We start from the raw sequence: 24,493 nt of genomic DNA, 5'->3' as shown, positions 1-24,493 counted from the left end.
ATACTTCTGATTCGATCGGAAATGATTGATGTAGAAAAACGTTTTTAATCAGCAAAAGTGCCCGGGGGGCGAATAAATTAGCGAAATTATTAAATTTATCTAAAATGAGTATGGTCGAACTAAAGTTATGCACTGATAATTTTAGTCAATTTATATGAGCTTGGGTGCATCAACGCTGGGAATTGGAATTTTGCGATGGCAAATTAAACGTGCCATTCATTCGCAGCGCGTTCTGTGCGTTTGAAACCCTTCTCTCCTGTTACTTTTATAAATGAAATTCATGTCAAAAAGCGTTTTATTGCTAATGCAAGAACATCATCATCGGTATCAAACAGCTGGAAGTAAAAGAGTCTGCTGGAAGTAAATCAATGATTGAATTTGAAGCATAAAATTTTTGCGCATACCTGAAAGATTACGAGATGATCATTCATTAACCTTTTTTTAATTTGTCACCAAATCTTTTTCATCCTAAACAAGGTTAACTTTATCACAACACCGCTGTTAGATAAACACTTGTTATCATAAGTTTCTCAAATCGAATGAACACAATTTCACCAAACGCTTTAACCATCGATGTTGTTTTCATTGACATTTTGAAGCGACGCGAACAGATTTCAACTGAAAATGTTGTTGATTTTGCATTGCGATTATTGTTTTGCTTTCAACTGTCTCCGGCATTTGACAGCATTCAAAACAACATATTTTTCAACCACTTGAATATATGCAAATCAAAAACCATATTGGTTGAATCAAAAAGAAATTAGTTAAATCAACTATCGCAAAAATCAAAAACTGCGATATCGCAATTTTATGATCGAAGGGTTCTCCGTGCGGGTTTGTTGGACGAAAAAAATGGCATTCGGTTCAACGGTCTGTTTCAAAATCGGCAAACGAAGGTCCCGTGTTGGCCTCCCGTTGAACGATTGATTGGACTTTCATTGGACCAATGATCCAACGTATTGGACCAATAAAGGACCACCGTTGAACGTTTTTTATAAGAGGGAATTAATTTAATTTCGTTTTTTTTTCTTTTTGCTCGATTGGAGTGGAATAACTGTACATTGATTAGGCTATTTATTTCGGATTGTTAATTTTCACCATCAGTTTAATTTTTATTTCTACTAAGGTCTATATTGTCCGTAAAAGTACTATACACAGCATTTAAAATAAATACCTACTGTTAGAAAGCAAGCTTCGTGCCCCTTATTCGTGAACTTATTTGTTAGCGCAATAAATACGAAATTGGAAGATTTGTTTTCGAAAGCCTAATCCTTATTTATACACAAAATCGACTGAAATCATTTCTGCTTTGTCTCTCGCTCTCTCTTCGAACACGAACACTTACTCACTCGTGGCGCATCATCGGATCCTGTTGGCAGTAGCCGCCCCAGTTCACGTCCTACAGTTCCCGTCGCAATTTATCACTGACCACACCCAGTCCACGTAGTTCGGCAGTTTGGTGTAAATTCCGAACTTATTTTTCTTACCACAACCATCACCGAAGCTGGTGATGCCAAATATGGTCCACGGACTGTTCACCTTTGTGGTGTCCCGGCAGAGTAACGGTCCACCGGAGTCACCGGCGCACGTATCTATTCGGCCCCGTTTGTGGCCGGCACAGAACATGTTCTTCGTGATGGTGTAGTCATGGTAAACCGCCCGGCACTTGTCGTTGGTGATAATCGGCACCTCGGCCTCGTGCAGAACATCCGTGCCAGCATCGTCATTGTGGCGTTTCTTTCCCCATCCAATGATCGTACAGGTATGCCCGGTCGGAAGCGTTTGGTACCGTTCCGGTAGACAAGCGTAGCCTACGAAGTTCGATCGCTCGACGTCTCGCGGCAATCGCAGCAAAGCGACGTCGTTATCGACTGTCTTTTTATCGTACCGCGGATGTTTAATACTGGAATCGACACGGAACTCCATCTCCGTTCCGTCCGATTGCTGCAGGTTATGTTCTCCCAGTCGAACATAGAGCCGTTTCCTGACACAGTGGGCCGCAGTGAGAATCCATCGAGGAGCAACGAGGGTGCCACCGCAGAAAGCTTCCTGAAATGATGAAATACAGTTTCAAACCCCAGGTCGTTGTTAAGAAGTTGTGAGCAGACTTACTTTAAATCGGTTGAGAATTGCCACTTGCCAAGGCCACTGACCCCGACGGGATGCTTTTCCGCCGATAATTCGTAGCATATTGTACAAGTATTTTTTCGGTTTATTCCGAGTAATCGAAATGCCGCACGTCATCTCCTGGGGCATGTACTCGGGTTGCAGGAGTCCTCTCCGGCTGCCGAAGGACTGCTGGGAAATGGAATTGTCTTGAACGTCACTTCGACTACGAGCTGATTGGTGATGTGGAATCAAGAGCTGATTTCTGGGAAGCTTAGTCGGTTTCGTAGTTGTAGTTGCTACGGTTGTAGCTGGAGGACTTTTTGTTGGATTTTGATACAACTGATTACCGATCCATTCCTCGCAGAAACTTCCTTCCGTATAGCAGTAAGCAACCTCCCGGATCACGTCGTTGCCACAAACGGACGGCACTTTGCATCGTCTGAAGAAAAAAAAACCCGATGAGTTCAACTAAGTCTAATCGAAATGTAGCTGAAACTTACTTGTATCGCCGCGTGGTACATTTCGCCGTACACTTGGACCATCGGCTCCATTTGGAATACGGATTGTCGACCTTTCTTGGCATTTCAAACACTGCTTTCTCTCGTGCTTTCTTCTGCGTGACGACGCCTAGTTTCAACAAACTTTTGCCAGGATACTTTTTACCATCGGTCCCGACTTCTGCTGTACTGTTGCTGAAATCCTCTTCCGATGAGTCCGAATCATCATCTTCTCCGTAGTCATCCAGGAAGTTGCTAACATCTCGCTTCGTATGGTGAGAATCTTTTCCCTCCGTAGTTGTTTCTACGGATGGAAATGATTCCATCAACCGATTGAACTCCGCCTCGGATGATGTTTGATTCCCACTAGTCGACTCTTCGTCATCGACTGCTTCCTGTAGACGTTCACTGATTGGATGAAAACCATCGGAGTCGAACATTTCTTCTCTTCTATTGGTGAACCCTGTACCGTCTCGGTAAAGATTATCGTAGTTATCTTCGAAGTACTCCGTTAACCTCGAAGGTTTCCTCTTAACTACAGCCGTATATGGCCTTCGGCGGAAACTTTGTGCTGTGCTGAACTGTTGATCGTAGTGCGGACTAGGGCTGAAGATTTTCCGATCGTCGAAATCTTCGAGAACGATGTCGACCGGTTTATGTTTCGGCTGAACTCGTTGTTCGGAGAATCGATCGAAATCTTCCTCTCGTTCTGCTTGCTGCGGCTGATGGTTATCCAGTGATCCGATTTCCTTCCGCCGTTGGTAGATTATGGTTGGACGTTTCCATTTTCGTTTGGACTTTTTCTTTATGATTACGTACTCCGTATCATCGTCGTCGTAGTCATCGTAGTAATCTTCGTCTTCGTAGTCATCGGCAACGATAATACGCTTCTTTTTCTTAGGTTTATACGAATCCTCTCCCACCACGGAATATTTGCTCAAGGGGATATGTTCGTACCTGCTGTAGGCTGTGGGAATCGACAGCGGAGAACATCTGTAACAAATGTTGATCGGATTATGGCACATTTGACAACGGTAATTGAACTAACGACAGGCTCTCTACTTACAATCTTCGGTGACACTTGCGTTCCTCCACGTGAATATGAAGACCACATTTGGATCGGGCTATGCAAAAGCGTTCACGGCGCTGTTTACAATATACATCGCATCGGGTCCATTCCGTGTATGCCGTGTAGTATTTGGGATGTAACGTTGGGTACTTAACTTGAATTCTAGGTTTTGGGCCGCCGCCGTGTCGTACGGGGTATTTGTAGATGATTTTGCGTTTCTTCTGATAGCTTCGGTCTACCCTATCATCCACGGGTAGATCGGAGAAATTGTCCGGCCTGGGTGGTACCAGGAATGATGGGGGTTGCATTGCATTCATCGGTCCTCGATGGTGCGGAGGCAGCGCTGGTACCGACATGAGATTTCCTAATGTTTGTACTCCGGCCACCGACGACCGGGGAAGGTGGTATGCCTGTGAAATGAATAAAAGTGCTGAATTTAGTATTGACGATGCTTTTCTTATTATAATTAGAAATATTATCGAGTAAAATGATTATTCTGTTCAACAACCTTCGAGTATAATCATTGACAAATAGATAAAAAGTGGGTGGGTAATATCAGAGACATAACTGAATGACGTGAATACGAATAAAACTAACATATTTCGGCACACTTCTGAATATCTGAAATCGTTCCCATGAATCGATAGATTGTGTGAATTGTGCAAGATTTCATTTTTTACTTCACCTTTACTAAAGTGCGACGAATTAACGTCACTTTTTTCTAACACACAAATTAATGAGACAGGACAAACGAGAGTAAATCTTTGTTCGCCTTCAGACGTACACACGGTACTAATTACAATAATTTGAATGGAAGAAAATATCAAAAAGTTCTTTAACCCATTATGTCCTAGCGTATGATAAATCATACGCAAAACTTCCTATATGTTAATACGTGTTTACTTTAGAAGTGTAATACCTAACAGCTTAACTGGAGTACTAGTTGATAATTTACACTTCTAATTTCTTTGTATAATAAAATTGTTCTCAAGTGTCAACGGTTTATTTGTATTATAACCTTGCAAAGTTCACACAAATGACCAAAGAAAAGTAAGCAACATATTCGTGTGAATTTTATGTTCAAAACCATAGGTAATACTTTCATCTTTCGACAAACCATTGCAAAAGGTTCAAATTAGTCATTTCTGTAGGGAAATTCCAGAAATATAAGTTAAACAATAAAAAATTGTTGTTAACATTTGAACGTATGAAATCTCGGGTAATTTTTCAAAAGGGCGTATAAGCAAGTGACAGTTTCTCTTTAATCACTCTCTCTTTCGTTTATTGTGATGTGATTAAAAAGATTTACTTTGATATCACTATTTTGTTTGAAAGTCGAAAGTTTCTGGTATCATTTCATGCAAAGAGTTGAGTGATAAACGCGGAAACCGCTTGGTAATTAATAGAAGAGAAAGTAAACAAAGAGAAACTGTCACTTGCTTATACGCCCTTTTGAAAAATTACCCGAGATTTATCATACGGAGGGATAATACAGCAGTATTTTTTCCAAAGCATTTCGTTAGCCGATAAACTCGAGCATCAGAATTTTCCAATTAATAGAAGTCTTTCGAAAACCTCTTGCAATCAGCAAATTAAATCCAGTTTGTTTTATCTTCGAAATGTGAAATATTCAAAACATAGCTGCAAAAAATAGTGATAAGAATAGGGACCTTTTAGGATTTGACGAACACGTGAATATGAACTAAAACGCTAACTTAAAAAAGGAAGTATGAATACTTCCAGAACTTATTAACCACTGGAAAACTACTAAATGAGCTTACGATACTCCCAACAAATCATTCAAATATCTGCAATACCATACAAATACAAATAAGTAATCCATTTTGTTTCATATAATTGAAAATTTTACCATAAATTGCTGATCATATTTCCGATAGCATGGAGAAAAAAAAAAGTTATTGGGTTAAGTACTACGAGCAGGATTACGTTTTGGGAAGGACCCTCCGATAAAAAAATAATGTTACTGAAGATTACTTATGTACTTAATTCCCGGTGTTCCTTTTACCGACGTTTTTAACAAACATTTTAAACTTTTCCACTGGAACTGTCATTATAGAGTATTCAAATAAAATTTGTGACTGTGCCCGAAAGAACGTAATATAATAACATTTCTTTACGTTTACTGTCATGTTATTTCTGTATCACATGTCTAAAACCTTCTAAATATTTATAAATCACAACAATCCACAAAACTTGTGATGATGCCATATATTCTGAGATGATCTACATTCCTACTTTAAATGACGACAATTCACTGCATAAAGTAGCGCACCGATTCCTGGAGAACTTATGTAACGCTTCGTAACACCTATAACTTACAAAAAGTAACTCATGTAACGCTTCGCAACGTCTATAACATACGAAAAAGTAACGCATGTAATGCTTCGTAACGTCTGTAACTTACTAAAATGTAACGTATGTAACGCTTTGTAACGTCTATAACCTATAAAAAAGTAACTCATGTAACGCTTCGTAACACCTATAACTTACAAAAAAATAACTCATGTTACGCTTTGTAACGTCCATAAGATACAAAAAAGTAACGCATGTAATGCTTCGTAACGTCTGTAACTTACTAAAATGTAACGTATGTAACGCTTTGTAACGTCTATAACTTATAAAAAAGTAACTCATGTAACGCTTCGCAACGTCTATAACTTACAAAAAAGTAACTCATGTTACGCTTCGTAACGTCTATAAGATACAAAAAAGTAACGCATGTAATGCTTCGTAACGTCTGTAACTTACTTAAATGTAACGCATGTAACGCTTTGTAACGTCTATAATTCACAAAAAAGTAACCCATATAACTCTGCGTAATTCCTAAAACTTACACAAAAGTAACGTATGTAACGCTTTGTAACGTCTATAACTTACAAGAAAAGTAACGCATGTAGCGCTTTGTAACGCCTATAATAAAAAAAAATAACACAAGTCGCGCTTTGTAACGTTTATAACTTACTAAAAAGTAACGCAAGTCGCGCTTCGTAACGTTTATGGCTTACTAAAAAGTAACGCATGTAACGTTTTGTAATACCTTTAACTTACAATAAAGTACACATGTAACGCTTCCTAACGCCTAAAACTTTAAAAAAGTAACGCTTGTAACGCTTCGTAACACCTCCCGCATACGCATGGCTGCCAGATGGCTGACTAAACGCTGCCAGCTGGAAAAATAGGGCTGGCAGACATTCTGGTGACTGACTGCCTCACCGCTGCCAGATATACAACTCAAACGATACAACCGTATCCACCAGGATTTTTCCACATTGAAATCTTTGACATTTTCAGCGAAGGTGAGAAGATGAAAACGCTCGGCTAACTTAGATACCGGCGACTTTGTTTTGTCAAATTGGATTTGACAACCGTCACTGAATCAATTTTGGTAGCCGTCTGGTGGCCATGGCTGCCCAGGTAGCCAAAACGCTATGCGGGCTATAACTTACAAAGGAGCGACGTATATAACACATCGTAACACCTATAACTTTCATAAAAGTAACGCGTCGTAACTCGTTTACTGCGAGAATGTAACCAACATTCATTATTTCCACAAAATAACTCAAGATTTGTAACTCTCAAGTTAGGAAAATTATCGAATGCAACGCTTCCTAGCTTCTTTAACTTAACGTAACCTATCTCACGATTATATCGAGTGAAATGCTTCGATGCCGTTCCCGAAACCGGCCTGGGTTCGATTCCCAACCCCGCACATAGGGTAAATAAAAGTTTTTCTAACCCGAAGAAAAATGGCGAATGACCATAAGGTTAAAACCTCTGTAATCGAAACAAAAATAAAATTTCCATAGTACCTTTACTCAGGCGTTGAATCGGATAGGCCTCGAAAACTAAGGTACTTCCGAAAATTTGTGCTGGGAGCCGGTACAGTCGAAGCAGACCCTGTCAGCTTGGAGTGAAATCAATCTTCAGCTCAGTAACGCCATCGCACGGCATCACATTCAACATATCATTTCAATTGTATGTGTGCGCAGTGCTGGTATTTTGACATTTCTCTACCCTATTTCTATGTACTAGATTCGATGCGGACTCACCTGAGGGCGCCATTCTCGCAAAAAATGATGTTGCAAATGTTTTGTTCGGGGAATGTGAGAGCTGAATATCTTGATAATATGATGTCTCTGGTCGAAGTCAGTTCGTATGGACAGCAACTAATATAACCTACAAATTGAAACAGTTTTGAGCCGAATTTAGAAGAAGTTATCCCTTTTTGGCAACGTTTGTAATTTTAAACCCATTTTACCCCTCTAGTACCATACTTTTTATGTGCAATTGGACGGAAGTCTCATTAGATCGATCTTTATTTGCAAAGCTATAGGTTTTCGTGTGAAAATTCGAAGAACATCGAACACACCAATCAATCAATCTGTTCGTCAAAATTTTTGTTTGTCTTGTATTAGATGGAATTTTATCAATACCCACTGAGCAAACGATTATATTTTATTGGTCACGGCGTACTGCACGAAATAATCGTGCAGTTTGCAGGAACGATTTGTTGTTGTTTTTACTGCTACCAGAGTAGTGTAGAAATTGGGTGTTATCTTTATATAGAAGGAAAATTTGTTGTTATTCTACATGAAGGAGAAGTATTCTACAGGTAGGTAGTGTTCATTAAAAAAAGTAAATAAAAACTTCCAAAATTCTCCAGTGAAACTAGTCCAACGAGCCTCCAACTTCTCATATTGAAAATGGCTCAACAATGGACCTCTGTCTGCCAGATTTGATGAACGAAAAAATGGCGCTCGGTACAATGGTCTGTTTCAAAATCAGCAATCGAAGGTCCCGTGTTGGCCTCCAGTTGAACTATTATTTTGGACGTGGATTGGACCAACGATAAAACGAATTGGGCCAACGAAAGACCACCGTTGAACATTTTATTCTAAGAGGGTTGCTGAGTGGGAGTTGTTCTTTATTGTATTCGATGAAATTATATCAATAGTCCAAATGATTTCGTTATTTAACTTTCTCTTCTTCAAATTTGTGTTCAAGTTTTACTTGCATGCAGTTATTTTTATAGCGTTAAATTTTTCTATGCAAATGTGTAACGTAACGATTCGTTGTCGCTCTTGAGTTTTTTTTTTTTTTTTTTCAAATAAAATTTTTATTAGGCTCATTTGCTTTAGCTTAACGTGGCCGATTGTCTTGTTGTTAGGGGGAGAGAAAGGGATGCCGTATTACGGGGCGGCATACTCCCCAGTTAGTAAGGGGACATAGGGAGGGTGGGACCTACACAGTATTGAATTGAAATTTGAATACATCATTGGTTTGTGGCATACATCTTTTAGACACATTTTGCGTTCGATGAATCTTCATGTTTTTCAGCTTGTAGCAATGAAGAGATTATTCTGGATTGGGATGCTTCGTTGGTGTGTTCTGACGTTGATGTGACGTTTTTGGGTAGCTTCCAGCAACTCAGTCAGTTCAAGGCAGGTGCATGCTCCGAAGCATCGTTTACACAGGCCATACTTCCAGCAACGTAAAGAAGAGTGCGGTAGAGCTGTAGACGAGAAAGAGATAGGGAGAGCACTAAATTTGAGCATTGATAGTTTTCAAGAAGATATAGATGAGAGTCATATAAGGAAGATTTCGAGTTGCCAAGACGTCGCGGACTGGTACGAAGGGTGGTATACCTCGGGCCCGAAGGGAACCTATGAGTTGGGACCTGGCATCACAATACTCGACACATGTCCAAACAACATGTTCGATGTCATGATAACCCTCACCGCAAACGCAGACACCACTCTCAGCGAGCCCCACACGACGGAGATGCGCGCTGAACATATAATGATTAGACATGAGCCTTGACATTACACGAATAAAGTCTCGGCTCACGTCTAACCCCCGGAACCAAGCTTTCGTCGATACCTGTGGGACTATTGAGTGTAACCATCGTCCCAGAGTTCCACTATTCCATGTATTCTGCCAGCTGGCTAGAGTTTTCTGACGACAGCAACTGAAAAATTCATTGAAGCAGATTGGTCTTTCATAGATATCACCTTCTAGTGCGCCCACCTTGGCTAACGAGTCCGCCCTCTCATTGCCCCGTATGGAACAATGTGAGGGGACCCAAACCAAGGTAATCTGGTATGATTTTGCAGATAAAGCACTCAATTGTTCCCGTATTTTCCCCAGGAAATACGGTGAGTGCTTTCCAGGCTTCACTGAACGGAGAGCCTCAATGGAACTGAGACTGTCCGATACAATGAAGTAGTGATCTGTGGGCAGAGTGTCAATGATCTCAAGGGTATACTGAATTGCAGCTAGTTCTGCGACGTAAACTGAAGCTGGATCACTGAGTTTATAGGAAGCGGTGAAATTTACATTGAATATACCGAAGCCAGTGGACCCGTCTAGATATGATCCGTCAGTGTAAAACATTTTATTACAGTCGACTTCTTTAAATTTATTATTAAAAATTTTTGGGATCTCTTGAGGGCGTACAGGATCCGGGATTCCACGAATTTCCTCTTTCATGGATGTGTCGAAAAACACAGTAGAATTAGAAGTATCCACAAAATGAACACGATTGGGAACAAACGAAGAAGGATTTATATTCTGAGCCATGTAGTCAAAATACAAGGACATAAAACGGGTTTGTGAATTAAGCTCGACGAGCTTTTCAAAGTTTTCTATCACCATCGGATTCAAAATGTCGCATCGGATTAGCAGTCGATATGAGAGATCCCAGAACCTGTTTTTCAACGGTAAGACGCCCGCCAGCACTTCAAGACTCATCGTATGGGTTGATTGCATGCAACCCAAGGCAATACGTAAACAACGATACTGAATTCTTTCCAGTTTAATGAAATGAATATTCGTAGCGGAGCGGAAACAGAAACATCCATATTCCATTACTGACAATATCGTCGTTTTGTACAACCTGATCAGATCTCCTGGGTGAGAGCCCCACCAAGTTCCGGTTATTGTACGAAGGAAATTGATTCTCTGTAGGCATTTTCGTTTCAAATACCTAATGTGACATCCCCAGGTACCTTTGGAATCGAACCAGACCCCGAGATATTTAAATGTGAAAACCTGAGCTATGGTTTCACCCCCTAGTTGAAGCTGTAATTGCGCAGGTTCTCGCTTCCTTGAAAATACAACCAGCTCAGTTTTCTCCGTAGAGAACTCGATACCCATTTGAAAAGCCCATGTCGACAAGTTGTCGAGGGTATCTTGCAATGGTCCTTGGAGATCGGCAGCTTTGGGTCCTATAATGGACACAACACTGTCGTCGGCAAGTTGTCTTAGCGTGCAAGATGTGTTGATACATTCATCAATGTTATTTACGTAAAAGTTGTATAAAAGGGGGCTTAAGCATGAGCCCTGAGGAAGACCCATGTAACTGAATCGCTTTGTCGTCAAATCACCATGCTCAAAATGCATGTGTTTCTCGGACAATAGATTATATAAAAAGTTGTTCAAAACTGGTGAAAGACCATGCTGATGCAACTTCTCAGATAGAACGTTAATGGAAACTGAATCGAATGCCCCCTTGATGTCGAGGAAAACTGATGCCATTTGTTCTTTACGAGCAAATGCCATTTGAATTTCTGTTGAGAGCAACGCTAGACAATCGTTCGTTCCTTTGCCCCTGCGGAACCCAAATTGTGTACCTGAAAGCAATCCATTTGTTTCGACCCAATTGTCTAGACGGAAGAGAATCATTTTCTCCAACAATTTCCGGATACAGGAAAGCATAGCAATCGGCCGATACGAATTGTGATCGGAGGCTGGTTTTCCAGGTTTTTGAATAGTAATAACTCTCACTTCTCTCCATTCGTGTGGGACAATATTACCCTCGAGGAACTTGTTGAATAAATTCAACAAGCGCCTTTTGGCAGAGTCGGGCAGATTTTTCAACAAGTTGAATTTAATTCTGTCTAACCCCGGGGCTCTATTGTTACACGACAAGAGCGCAAGCGAGAACTCTACCATCGAAAACGGTGTTTCGGTCGTATTCAATGTCGCGACGCGGGATATCTTCTGTTCCGGAACAGAATCAGGACATACTTTCTTAGCGAAATCAAATATCCAGCGGTTAGAATATTCCTCGCTTTCGTTCGCGTGATTTCGATTGCGCATGCGACGGGCCGTATTCCAAAGAGTGCTCATTGCTGTTTCTCTCGTTAATCCGTCAACAAACCTTCGCCAGTAACCGCGTTTCTTAGCTTTAATAAGACTTTTCATTTGAAATTCTAACGCCGCGTATTTCCGATAATTATCTGGAGTTCCGTTCTTTCTAAACGAGATGAAGGCTGAAGCTTTTTTCGTTTTCAGCTCTGAGCACTCTTTGTCCCACCATGGGTTGGGAGAACGCATACTAGTTTGCGCGCTAGGTACTCGTTTCGTCTGAGCTTGAATTGCGGTGTCAAGAATCAAGCCAGCCAAAATGTATACTCTTCCTCCGGAGGAAGCTCCTGTGATGTTTCTAGTTTCTCAGATATCGAGCTCGCGTAACGTTTCCAATCAATGTTTCGTGTGAAATCGTACGAAACATTGATTGTTTCCGATGGTCTTCCACGGTTGGTGATAGAAACTATGATCGGCAAGTGATCGCTACCGTGAGGATCACAGATTACCTTCCACTTGCAATCTAACTGTAGCGAAGTCGAGCAAAGGGATAAATCCAGCGCACTTGGTTGTGCTGGCGGTCTAGGGTTCCGTGTCATTTCTCCCGTGTTTAGAATTGTCAAATTGAAGTTGTCACACAGATCTTGGATTAACGAAGAACGATTATCATCATATAAGCAGCCCCATCCTGTACCATGCGAGTTAAAGTCCCCTAAAACCAGCCGCGGTGAAGGAAGAAGTTCTATGATGTCTGCAAGCCGACGATGCCCTATCGAGACTCTGGGAGGAATGTAGATAGAAGCTATACATAGATCTTTGCCTTTAATATTAATTTGGCAAGCAACAACTTCAATTCCCGGTGTCGAGGGGAGGTTAATACGATAAAATGAATAGCACTTTTTAATCCCTAAAAGTACCCCTCCATAAGAGTCTTCTCGGTCCAGGCGGATTATGTTAAAATTATGGAAGTCGAGGTTGATGTTAGAAGTAAGCCAAGTTTCACTCAAGGAGAATACATCGCAATTATGAGTATGTATTAAGTGTTTGAAAGAATCAAGTTTTGGGATGATACTTCTGCAATTCCACTGAAGCACGATGATCATATCTTCGATTCTCAGTGGTAAATTATCCATCAAAAGATACGATCGCTGCAAGGAGGGGCCATTGTTCAGTCAACTGTTTTAAAAATGTCCTTACTGTTGGCAGTAGAGCAGTTAGGAAGCTTTTCAGAGGATCAGTAATATTGAAGGCTGTTAATATCCAGTCCACTATATCAGAAAATTTCAATAATCCAGCGTTTGTTGGATTTTCTGGTTGTGCTTTGGGGTCATTCGGGTTTTTTGATGCCCCAGGAAGTGCTGGGTACTCCTTATCATCCCTAAGTTTTTTGAACCCAGGAGGTGTTTGCTTCGGTTTTGAGTCAGCACTTTTTGTTTCCGTTTGGTTCTTTTGTGACGAAGAGGACAGTCTGAGGCCTTTACGAGGAAGCTTGGGAGAAGCCAGATTTTGTCTTTTCCTGCTTCCTTCAACCTGTGTGTAGGAAGGTCCTTCGCCTGGGTCGTCAGAGGTATCCTCTTCAACTGGCAAGATTGCAAACGGGTTCTCAGGGGTCGATGGAGTGGTTCTTCTTAAGATTTCCGCATAAGAACGTTTGGAACGTTCTTTCACGGATCGCTTCAATTTCTCCGCACGCTGTATGTACGTAGGGCACACCGAAAGATCATGAGGATTCTCCCCGCAGTAGCAACACTTTTCCACTGCTCTTCTGCAGAGATCGTCCTCATGGGCCTCTCCGCATTTGCCGCATCGCAGTTTGTTGCAACAATAGGTTGCCGTATGACCTAACTGTTTGCAGCTTGTACAATGCATTACCCGCGGTACATACAGCCGAACAGGTAGACGAACTCCACTCACTACCAAATAATTTGGAAGTGCAGATCCGGCAAAAGTCACGCGAAATGAGTCCGATTGGTAAAATTTACCATCTATCGATTTGGAGTGCAATTGCTTGCACTCCAAAATTTTCACTGGATGAAGGTCGGGGTTTTTGAAACGGCCTACCCCGTCCTTCATCAGATCTTCGATTGTCAGACTTTCGTCACGGACCACACCGTCGATCTCCACCACATGAGACGGGACGTACACGCGGTACTCCTTCGTGAACAACTCGCTGGTAGCAATCGCGTTTGCTTGCTTCAGATCGGACACAACAACGCGTAACTTGTTTGGCGAAACCTTATCTATTGTTTTTATTGCCGAGTAATGTTTCTCCAGGTCCCGAGCAATATTTAAAACTCTGAGAGACTTTAATTTGGGCCGGAAGTATACCACCCACGGACCCCCCGAGCCATCGTCTTGGTAAACTTTTTGGCGGGCAGGCAATATCTTAGAGGGAGATGGAGGCATCGGAGAGGGAGATGGCATCGGAGAGGGAGATGGTATCGGAGGGGGAGATGGTATAGGAGGGGTAGATGGCATCTCGGAAGCAAACTCAGCCTCTAAATGTTCTTCGTTCATTCGTTCAGCTTCGCCCTCCTCCGAGACACCCCCACTGTCATCAATATTCATATTTAAAGTGCGGGAGTAAAGAAGTCTCCCGCACTTGAAATGAGAAAGAAAGAAATAAAATGAAAAGAAAATATATGAATAGTAAAAGTTGAAAGAAAAAGTTTGAGAAAATACTTAACAGTATGTCACGGTAAGCTGTTAGGTGAGTTGCTCCTTCACTCCTTCGTTGTGCTTCAGCGTGACCTTGACTCAGGATTTGGCTGCTGCGATGCGGGTAGCAAACAATAGAAATAACTGCTGCCCGAGGATAGCACAATAGCGTCTACTGTTGATACCGATACAAAACCGGTGCACAGACAGAACTCACTTGCGGGGATGCTACTTTTTATCACTTTTATTTAATGCCTATACTACAGCCTCTGCTGTGATAGGCACCTTCGTCTTACCGATGTCGATTGTTAAAAAAACGCGTGTGCTCACTTCGAACATTCGGTTACGAATGAGCTCTTGAGTTCTACCCGGCCGCTGTCACCATCTTTATAAAACCAGAATATGAACTTCAAAATCATCTGATTGCAACGTAAATAAACAATCAGTAATGAAATCGTTCACTTCCGGTGAAACCCTCAACGATTGAACACGTTGTTTTGTGTTAGTGCGGTTAAAATTTGAGTATTTCGCGAGAAAGAAAAGATTTTCGTTTGAACGTGGAGTCGACGTTGTAACGCCGCGAGGTTTTCACTTGTAGTCCAGTGAAAAGAAAGTCCATTGGGCTATAAACGAAAATTAACTGGTAATATAGCCTACGTTGCTGTGCCATCAATCGGTGTCATCTCAAGTGAGGTGACGCCACCCAGAAGAAGAATAAGAAGGAGAAGAAGAAGAACCAATCAAATTCAGAAAAAAACAACTAACATTCTAGTTGTTTTGCTGGCTTTTGCGTGTGTTATTGAATATCGGTGATATAATATGAATGTTCACAAATCCAACAAGTCCTAATTATAAAAATACTTTACCTAAGTCCCTTCATGCACATATTTTATTTCATGCACATATTTGGGGCAATAAATTGAATATAAAACTACTTCACAGTTTCGAATTTTTCAATATAGTATTGAAGCAAAATTAATTTCAAAAAACAGTCTTATTTGTATAAAAAACAACTAAATTGGTGCAGTTTTACACGATGATGGTTTTAAATCAAGTTTTCGACTTCCTGTTGATTTACATGCCGTGTAAGTTTTTTTTTTCTTCCGTAGTTAAAACTTTGGGATCGGTATCAATTCGACGAAGTGACGATATTTAGTGAAAACATGAAATGACCTTCGGAAAACGAACGACTTGACTTGCAACATTCCACTGGGTGAGATGCTGACAGATTTGTTGACCATCGGCAATGGCCATACGAGCCGGCAGGGGTTTGACAAGAACTTGTTATTCCATTCTACTGGCCGTTATTCCATTCTACGACCAACGTTCCGGCGATCGAGGTGACTGTCATCAATATTTATAACTTCTTGTTCGAAGCACGACGTCGCTGGCCCGTGGGCGATCTGCTTCCAATAATGTAAACCTTCACTTTTCGAGCAATGATTGGATTAAACAACCGACACTAATTGACTTTTGCGTTTATGAATTGCTCTGTGCCACCGAAGCTTTCGAAAGTGAACTTACCAAAGTAAGGCAATGGTTTGTTTTAATTATGCACAAATCATATGGTAATCCTCCTGAAGTGATCGTTTCAAACCTACAAAACTCTAAAGTAGCAACAGCAACCACAAAGCGGTAATCCGATCGGATTATGACCGTCGCTACGATCATAGAAAGCGTTGAGCACTTCATTCGACTCGATCTGCTCACAGACCGACTGACTGCAGTTTGATCACTTCCTCAGCTGACGACTTTATTGACCGGACAGTGTCGACATACGGATGGAACCGGTCACAACACAACAGAGACTCACTGCGCACAAATAACGGATTTTTATCCACCCACAGCCAACTCCTAGCTAGGCAAATGCGGGGATGTCATTGATGCAAAGATGCGAAGATGCTGTACGAAGTAAAACACACTGGCCTTATTGGACAGCTCGACAGCCGGCATGTTCGATTCGTTGCAAGATCCGTCGTCGATTCAAGTGCAACGAGGAAGATGTAATCCGATCCTAGCATTGCGTCCATATTGGCATATCAGCAGCGTCCAGTAGCGTCCATTAAATTCATCTACGGATACATTAAAAGTGGTAGGTCTGAAACCAAACGATGCATCGAACATGGTAAAATGATCAAAATGGTAATGAAGCGTGATAAAAACCCATTCCTAAAACGCGTGTTGATCAGGTGTGGAAATTGATTTCAAGCATCATCGGACCTGAGGTTAATCGTGTCGTGTGTTGGTACTGAACCGGAGGCTATCGTCATTGTTGGCTGCTGCTCGGCAAAGGGTTTAACATAAGAGACTTAATTTTTATTCAACACCATCGAAAATATTATCATTTCAATGCGGGGAACGATCGAAACGAGGGTTCTATTGTACTGCGACAAAGATCTAACATCATGCACCCGATGTCTGGCCAGATCAGTTCAGCTTCGTCATTTTTCATTCACAAACGGGATACAGCATTAGGTGAGATGGGGAGATGAAAAAGAGCCACCAAGTGTTGACACAAGATGTCACGATAGACCCACGCAACCGGTCCTGAAATGAATGAAGCTTTTACGAGGTTCCATTCATGAACTGTTATGTTGAGCACGCGTTATTAACCTGCAGAGGTTATCTGTCTGAATATGAATGAAAGTTGTGCTTTCAGGTATGGCTGCAGTCGTTCCGTTGAGCCCACGCATATAAACTGGGAACCAAGTGCACCTACTATCTAAACAGGTCTAGACTAGGTGTAATTGCATCAATCGATTTATAGGAAGGGGTTTGTGTTGGAAATAAATAGGAATATATGTAATACAAATTACTTGAAGCGACGATTTAGACCATATTGCATTCTCTTTTGTACTATTTGTTATCATTTTCTTTATGCTAGGCTATACTATGGAAACCTTTTTTAAACCACCGAGTAGTTTTATCATGTCGTTTTCCTAAGCTTTCCTTTTTTCTGAGATTCTTCGAAAACAACCAACAACTAGTAGGGTGACAGAGGCCTTTTGACCACTTCTTATATTTTGGCCCACCTAACCAGCTTTATGTAATTAACCGATGTTAAGTAACCCATGTTGAAGCTAATCACATTACATTACCTATTGCGGAAGGGTTTTTCAAAGATATTACAACATTTGGTGGATATTTTTACAAAGTGGGCCAAAATACCTCTGTTACCCTACCGCCAACAAATTGGAGTAGTTTGAGCCCAGTTCTGAAGATTTCGTCCTTTTATACGGCGTCTCTCATATGATTGTTTGTGATGTTATACACTGATACCCTTGTAGTTCCAGAACCGGCAATCGGAACTGGACAAAACTCAAAAGTAGTTTATGGGAAATTGAGCATTTGATTGAGTATTGGCAGGCGAAAACCGGATTCGCCATCATGGAGTTCAATATGATTTTCAGTCTGGTGTCTGTTTGCATTTCTAGTATTTCTGGAACCATTATAACGTAAGTGAGTTTGTTTGATAATCAATTAAAATAGCTATTCTTAATCCACCTAGTGGTAAGATAATACCCTTCTCTTTCCTCGAAACAGTCTCATTAAAATATTTATTGCCTTTTTTACTAGAATATTTTCTTGGGCTCATTACGCACCAAATTATTCAGATGGATTCGAGTAGTTCACAAAAGCATGCGTTTATGCTACATATTCGGACGCCATGTCGACTGCGTCACTTGAACCATCATATCTCTGGAACCAGAAGTACACGGAACGACCGAAATTAGCTCTGCGCCTAATTCGTATTACTGTTTTTGAATTAGTTAATTTTAACAACAAAATTTCCAAAATAACTATAAAATTAGTTAAAATAGAGAATTTACTTTGCTGAAAAAAACTATTTTTAGAGAATGTGTTTAGTTGGCGAATATTCTGGACACAAACCAGTAATATTTCAATCCAGTACGAAATTCTCATTGACAACAAATTTTGTTATTAAAATCAGAAAATTTGTTTCTATTTTTCTATCTCCATCTTTACTGAAGGACAGGACAAAGAAAACAAAAATGAAATTGGTTTTATTAACAAGTTTATTAGCTAAAAACTCATGAGAAGTGTCAAAGCAAAACAATCCATTAAAAAGCTAAAAGCGTTTTACCTTTTTTTATATATATAAAAAATAGGTATAGAATTCGCTCAAACTTTCGAAAATTTTTCCGAGGCCCGGAGGGCCGCATGACATATACCAATCGATTCAGCTCGACGAACTGAGCAAATGTCTGTGTGTGTGTGTGTATGTGTGTGTGTCTGTATGTGTGTTGTCAACTAAGAGGTCGAGATCTCAGAGATGGCTGGACCGATTTTGATCAAACTAGTCGCAAATGAAAGGTCTCCCCGTCACCCAAAACGCTATTGAATGGTTTTGAGATCGGATGTTTACTTTTTGATTTATTCGAAGTTTTATGTCAAAATTTTCAGTTTTTTGACAGTATCTGTCACAATTGACCTTGAAAACAGAATATGTTTTCAGACTTAGATTCCGCACGATAATACCTATTCAACAAGCCATAGATTGTTAAAATCCATCCATTTTTAACGGAGATATCGAAATTTTTGTGTAAACGACTTTTCCCCTTATTCCAGCAGTAGGAATTTTGAGCGCTGTATGACAAAGCAATGCTTGGGAGCAACGGAAAACACGATTTTTTATTCTGTTACATACAATTGTTTCTAAGTACCAAAAAGACTGTGTGCAGCATCCTTTTTCATGACAATTTGCCTCGGACCGATTTTAGCACGGCTCGTTTTTGGCAACATAATCGTTCGAATATGACATATATAAACCAGATGTTGGCAGATTTTTTTTAAAAATTATATTGTTTTAAACTACTTACAGCAATAAATGCTGGAAGAACATAACATCCATATACCATTCGAATCAGTTCGTCGAGATCAGCAAATGCGTGTGTGACAAATAATTTCACTCAATTTTCTCTGAAAATTTCTTTTCTACAAATTCAGATTCATACGAAAATTCGTATGCTCCCAAACAAAGTTCCTGAATTATGTTTGGTTCCGACCTCTGGTTCCGGAACTACAGGATGATATATGAAACGAAATCAAAATTGTGTAACTCATTCTTCTCGTAGATGGCTGAACCGATCTAAGATTCAAATGAAATCTAAGAATCATCTAAGATGCAAATGAAAAGTTTCAAGATTCTTTAAAACATCTTGCTATTCAGTCAGATCCAACTTCCGGTTTCGGGGATACAGGGTGATTAATATAAAAATGTCTATTCCACATAAATTAATCAGGTTTATCGGGTTAGCAGATTTGGATAGTCGATAAAAAAAATTAACTTTTTTTAGTTTTAGTGGTATTCAGTTGTCGATTCAGAAGGCACCTAAAAATTTAATTCGTGCTATGATTTCTCAAAGATGTCTTCACTGATTTTCAAATATTTTGAAACAAATGTAAACTATACAGCTATTCAGGTGAATTTATCTGACTTCGACCATACCGATTTTAGAATTCCGGTTGCAGTATAAAATCGTTTCTCAAAGCTCAATCGTTTTCTTAAAAAAGCCTAATCAAATTTCAGAAACAAAAATTCAAATTGAATTAAACTTAGATACAAAATTAATTAGTTTTATACATACATACAAAAATTAATGAATTTTATCCAATTAAGCTTCAAAGTTGTACTCAAAACTGTAATTTATTCGTCATATGGCCATACGAATCGGTTTGGGTTATGCTGGTTCCTGAATACCGGCTCTGGAAGTACCTTAAATTACCGTAAACTCTAAAGTGGAACTTACATATCATGGCATGTTTAATCGATTATCACACTTCTAGATTTAAATTCGATTGTATTTGCAGTTTCGACATTACAGAGTAATGAGTGATTACAATCTCAAATTGTCGCTTAAAACGACGGTCATTAAAATAATGTGATGAAAACTTAAACACCGAAGAATATTCATGCAAAAAACACATGCGGATTGATAAAAAAGGTATCATCTCACTGCTAGGTGGATTAATTACGTTTTTTTTTGTTGAAACTGCTTGCAAATTGTTTAGATGTTTTTCGCATGTGTTACGATATATCCATATATAAATTTCTAAACTGATATGTAAAAATGACGTAAACTGTTAGTGGAAAGTGTATTTATTCAGAATTTGTGCGCATTTAAAGCGATTATGCGTAATAATGTTTTTACGGGGATCAGTGAAGTGAGTTTCGAATATTGCACTCTAATTGTATATGTCAAATGATGTTTTTTGTATCTTCCAACCTTCTGGGCTACGCTGTCCGGTGTACTACTTGTATTCGGTTTTTGTTTTCCGAGTGCTCAAAGTTTTCAGTGAGATAGTCAATTTCGCGAAGTCGAATGAAGAAAACAGCAACTGAGAAGAAAAATTTTCAAAAAGAAGTTTATGTTTCGCTTATGTCTTTTTCTCCAATACAACATCGTATTTATACCTGCCAATATAGAAAAGATAATCGTGACTGAATTTTTTTTCGGTAGTCGTGTGCCATCTAGTGGCTAGTAGTCATTACGGTGTTAACGTTTTTTCGGTGACAGAGCGCCATATAGCTGCAAATGGCAGAAACCAATTCAACCATTTATGTTGGTTGAAAATAACGTTTTATTTCTCTAATTCAACTAAAAAATTAGTTGAATGGATATGAAGCGTGCCTTAGCTAAGAAATGACAGCACGTTTATTTGGTGAATTCAACTAAAAAAAATAGCCATTTCAACAAATATTTTAATATTATTAGGGGAATTAGAATTAAAAAATCTAAATTAGCAAAAGTAAGATTTTTTTAGTTGTCTCAAAAAATAACTAACTAAAATCAGAAAATCAACTAATTTTTTCGCCAAAATGCTAATTTCGGTCTTTCCGTGTAACAGAGATTTGATGTTCGAACTTAATCAATGGATTAATAGTAGCTTTAAAATGATCTTAATTTTATTAAAATCGATTCACTCGTTTCTGCGAAAATTGAGCTGTAATAAAACAACGGTTTTTGTCAGTTACGTCACTCTTAGGTTGATGTCAGAGTGAGCGCGGAACGCGGACCGAAGCGAAGCGATTCAATGCGATGTACTGTTTTCGCATCGCATTCACTTTGACAGGTTTGCTTTGACCAAATGCAGCTAGCTCATACGCGCGCCTACACGCATCGCGTGACGCTTTCACTCTGACAGCAACCTTACCATTATGTCTCCAGAACCAGAAGTGACGGCCATTTGATCTTCGAACCAGCGCCTACCAACAATTTAGATTGGAAGACCAGTCTTGAAGATTTCGTTCCTTTTTCGCATGGCTGATCGTAACATATAAAACGGATTGAATTCTTTAACTCTCATCATCCTGTAATTTGGCAAATGAAAGTTCAGACAAAAGCAATATAATAACTGTCTTGATAATTTTCTCCGTTGCTTCGTTCACTGGAGATCTGGGACTAAACAGGCCTCAGAAGTTACAGTTCTGTTTCAAAGAATTAGTTTCATTTTGACTTTGCCACTAATAAAAACACAATCTTAAAATTGACTGTCAAGCTGGAGCTCTGGAACCGAATGTGGTCGTTCCAAGTAAAATTCCTAGATTAGTTTAATTTCAATGGCAGGTTAAGAGTCTATAAGAAAAAAACATAGTCTGTTGAAACATAAAGGCCTTTGCTTTGCTTTGGCTTCTGAGAAAGAGCAAATTATGTGCACACGGAAAGACCGAAATTAGCATTTTGGCGAAAAAATTAGTTGATTTTCTGATTTTAGTTAGTTATTTTTTGAGACAACTAAAAAAATCTTACTTTTGCTAATTTAGATTTTTTAATTCTAATTTTCTTAATAATAATAAAATATTTGTTGAAATGGCTATTTTTTTAGTTGAATTCACCAATTAAACGTGCTGTCATTTCTTAGCTAAGGCACGCTTCATATCCATTCAACTAATTTTTTAGTTGAGTTAGAGAAATAAAACGTTGTTTTCAACCAACATAGATGGTTGAATTGGTTTCTGCAATTAGCAGCTATATGGCGCTCGTTAACACCATAACGACTACTAGCCACTAGATGGCACACTACTACCGAAAAAAATTTCAGTCGCGGTTATCTTTTCTATATTTGCAGGTATAAATACGATGTTGTATTGGAGAAAAAGACATAAGCGAAACATAAACTTCTTTTTGAAAATTTTACTTCTAAATCGCTGTTTTCTTCATTCGACTTCGCGAAATCGACTCTCTCACTGAAAACTTTGAGCACTCGGCAAACAAAAACCGAATACAAGTAGTACACCGGACGGCGTAGCCCGGAATGAGAAGATACAAAAAAAAACATCATTTGACGTGTACAATTAGAGTGCAACATTCGAAACTCACTTCACTGTTTCGCGTTAAAACATTATTACCCACAATCGCTTTAACTGCGCACAAATTCTGAATAAATACACTTTCCACTAACAGTTTACGTCATTTTTACATATCGGTTTAGAAAATTATATAGGGATATATCGTAACACATGCGAAAAACATCTAAACAATTTGCGAGCAGTTTCAACAAGACGGTCCCTTTTAGCTTTTTAATGGTTTGTTTTGCTTTGACACTGCTGTCCTTCAGTAATGACGGTGATAGATAAATAGAATCAAAGTTTCTGATTTTAATAACGAAATTAGTTGTCAATGAGAATTTCGTGTTGGATTGAAATATTGCTGGTTTGTGTCCAGAATATTCGCCAACTAAACACTTTCTCTAAAAATAAGAGTTTTTTTCAGCACAGTAAATTCTAAATTTTAACTAATTTTATAGTTATTTTGGAAATTTTGTTGTTAAAATCAACTAATTCAAAAACAGTAATACGAATTAGGCGCAGAGCTAATTTCGGTCGTTCCGTGCACTTATTTTTCGCATTCTAATCCGTTATTCTGGAACCGGGAGTCGGATCTGTAAACTCAATAGCGGGTTATGAGACAATAAGACCTTTCTTCTATTTGAATCTATGTATGTGAAAATCGATTTTGTGGATTCTGAGAAAATCGAGTGCACGTCTGCGTTACATACACATACACACATGAACACCCGCAGACATTTGCTCAATTCATCGAGTCGAATCGATTGAAGTATGAACTTATTATATTATGTAAAACACGATTGAGCATGATTAAATTAAAAATGAAATAATTCTAAGGTTCCCATAATAAATACAAAAATAAAGATGATGGTGGATGCACTAAAGTGTGGCAAATTACAAACTCATCTACTTTAAGCGCTTAGATTTTTTGCGAATGATAAAATTGACAATTAGATTCTTTCAGAACAATTGATTCTATGCTTTCCACAAATTTTTACATTTTAAAGTTTTTGAAAAATATCCTTCAAATGAAAATCGATTATGATGATTTTGAAGTTACTTAAAATATCAGTTTTGGATACGAACAACCTCAAGACATACACCTGGACAAATGAAACGATTTTATTTCATAATAATTTTCAAGAAAGAGAACGTACAAACTATTTCTTTTTATAAACAGCTATTCAAGAGAAGATTTTATAGATTTTCATCGAAAATGTGAATGTAAAATTGTGAATGAACCAATAAACTCAATAATAGTGTAATGTTAATGATCCTTCGTTAAAAAACGTCGATAATCTTCGGAAAGTGTCTGAAAATACTGTGGCAACAATACAAGGAAGAAAATATGTGAAACAGTCCGCACATGATTGTTAGTTTCATTGATTTTCACTTTTGCATATTATGAACCAATGCATAGGTAACCAGTGCAACTCACAACAGCTTCTTCAAATTGACACTGCAAATTGACGATTTGCATTGTATTGTATTGTTTTTGTTACACTTAGTCTAGATTTCTTCTATGAGATTCTTGGAAGCATGATTAGACCAAAATGTTTAGACACCGCATGTCTAAATTCGAATAAACAACCTTATTGTTCCATAACCCGCTATTGAGTATCCAGATCCCACTTCTGGTTCCGAAATTGCGACTAAAAAAGTTAAAACTAATTGAAAATTAGTGCACATGATTTACTATTTCTAAGAAGCCGCCGAACCAATTTTCACAAACATAAATTC

General features: G+C 39.1%; 1 protein-coding gene across 1 annotated transcript in view; it reads right to left on the bottom strand.

The window, feature by feature from the left end:
• Positions 1-1,104: 1,104 nt before the first annotated feature.
• The window catches only part of LOC131439667 (hepatocyte growth factor-like protein), a 179,712-nt gene continuing 156,323 nt past the window's right edge, over positions 1,105-24,493 (bottom strand). Inside the window, exons 3-6 of the mRNA XM_058610965.1 lie at positions 3,673-4,085; positions 2,610-3,599; positions 2,113-2,548; positions 1,105-2,049 (exon numbers count right to left, since the gene is read on the bottom strand). Coding sequence (XP_058466948.1) covers positions 1,393-2,049; positions 2,113-2,548; positions 2,610-3,599; positions 3,673-4,085 — 2,496 coding nt within the window. The 3' untranslated portion in view covers positions 1,105-1,392. The remainder of the gene's footprint in view (positions 2,050-2,112; positions 2,549-2,609; positions 3,600-3,672; positions 4,086-24,493) is intronic.

Source organism: Malaya genurostris, chromosome 3, assembly GCF_030247185.1.
Source record: "Malaya genurostris strain Urasoe2022 chromosome 3, Malgen_1.1, whole genome shotgun sequence".
Lineage (NCBI taxonomy): Eukaryota > Metazoa > Arthropoda > Insecta > Diptera > Culicidae > Malaya > Malaya genurostris.
This window is presented reverse-complemented; position numbering and strand designations above follow the sequence as displayed.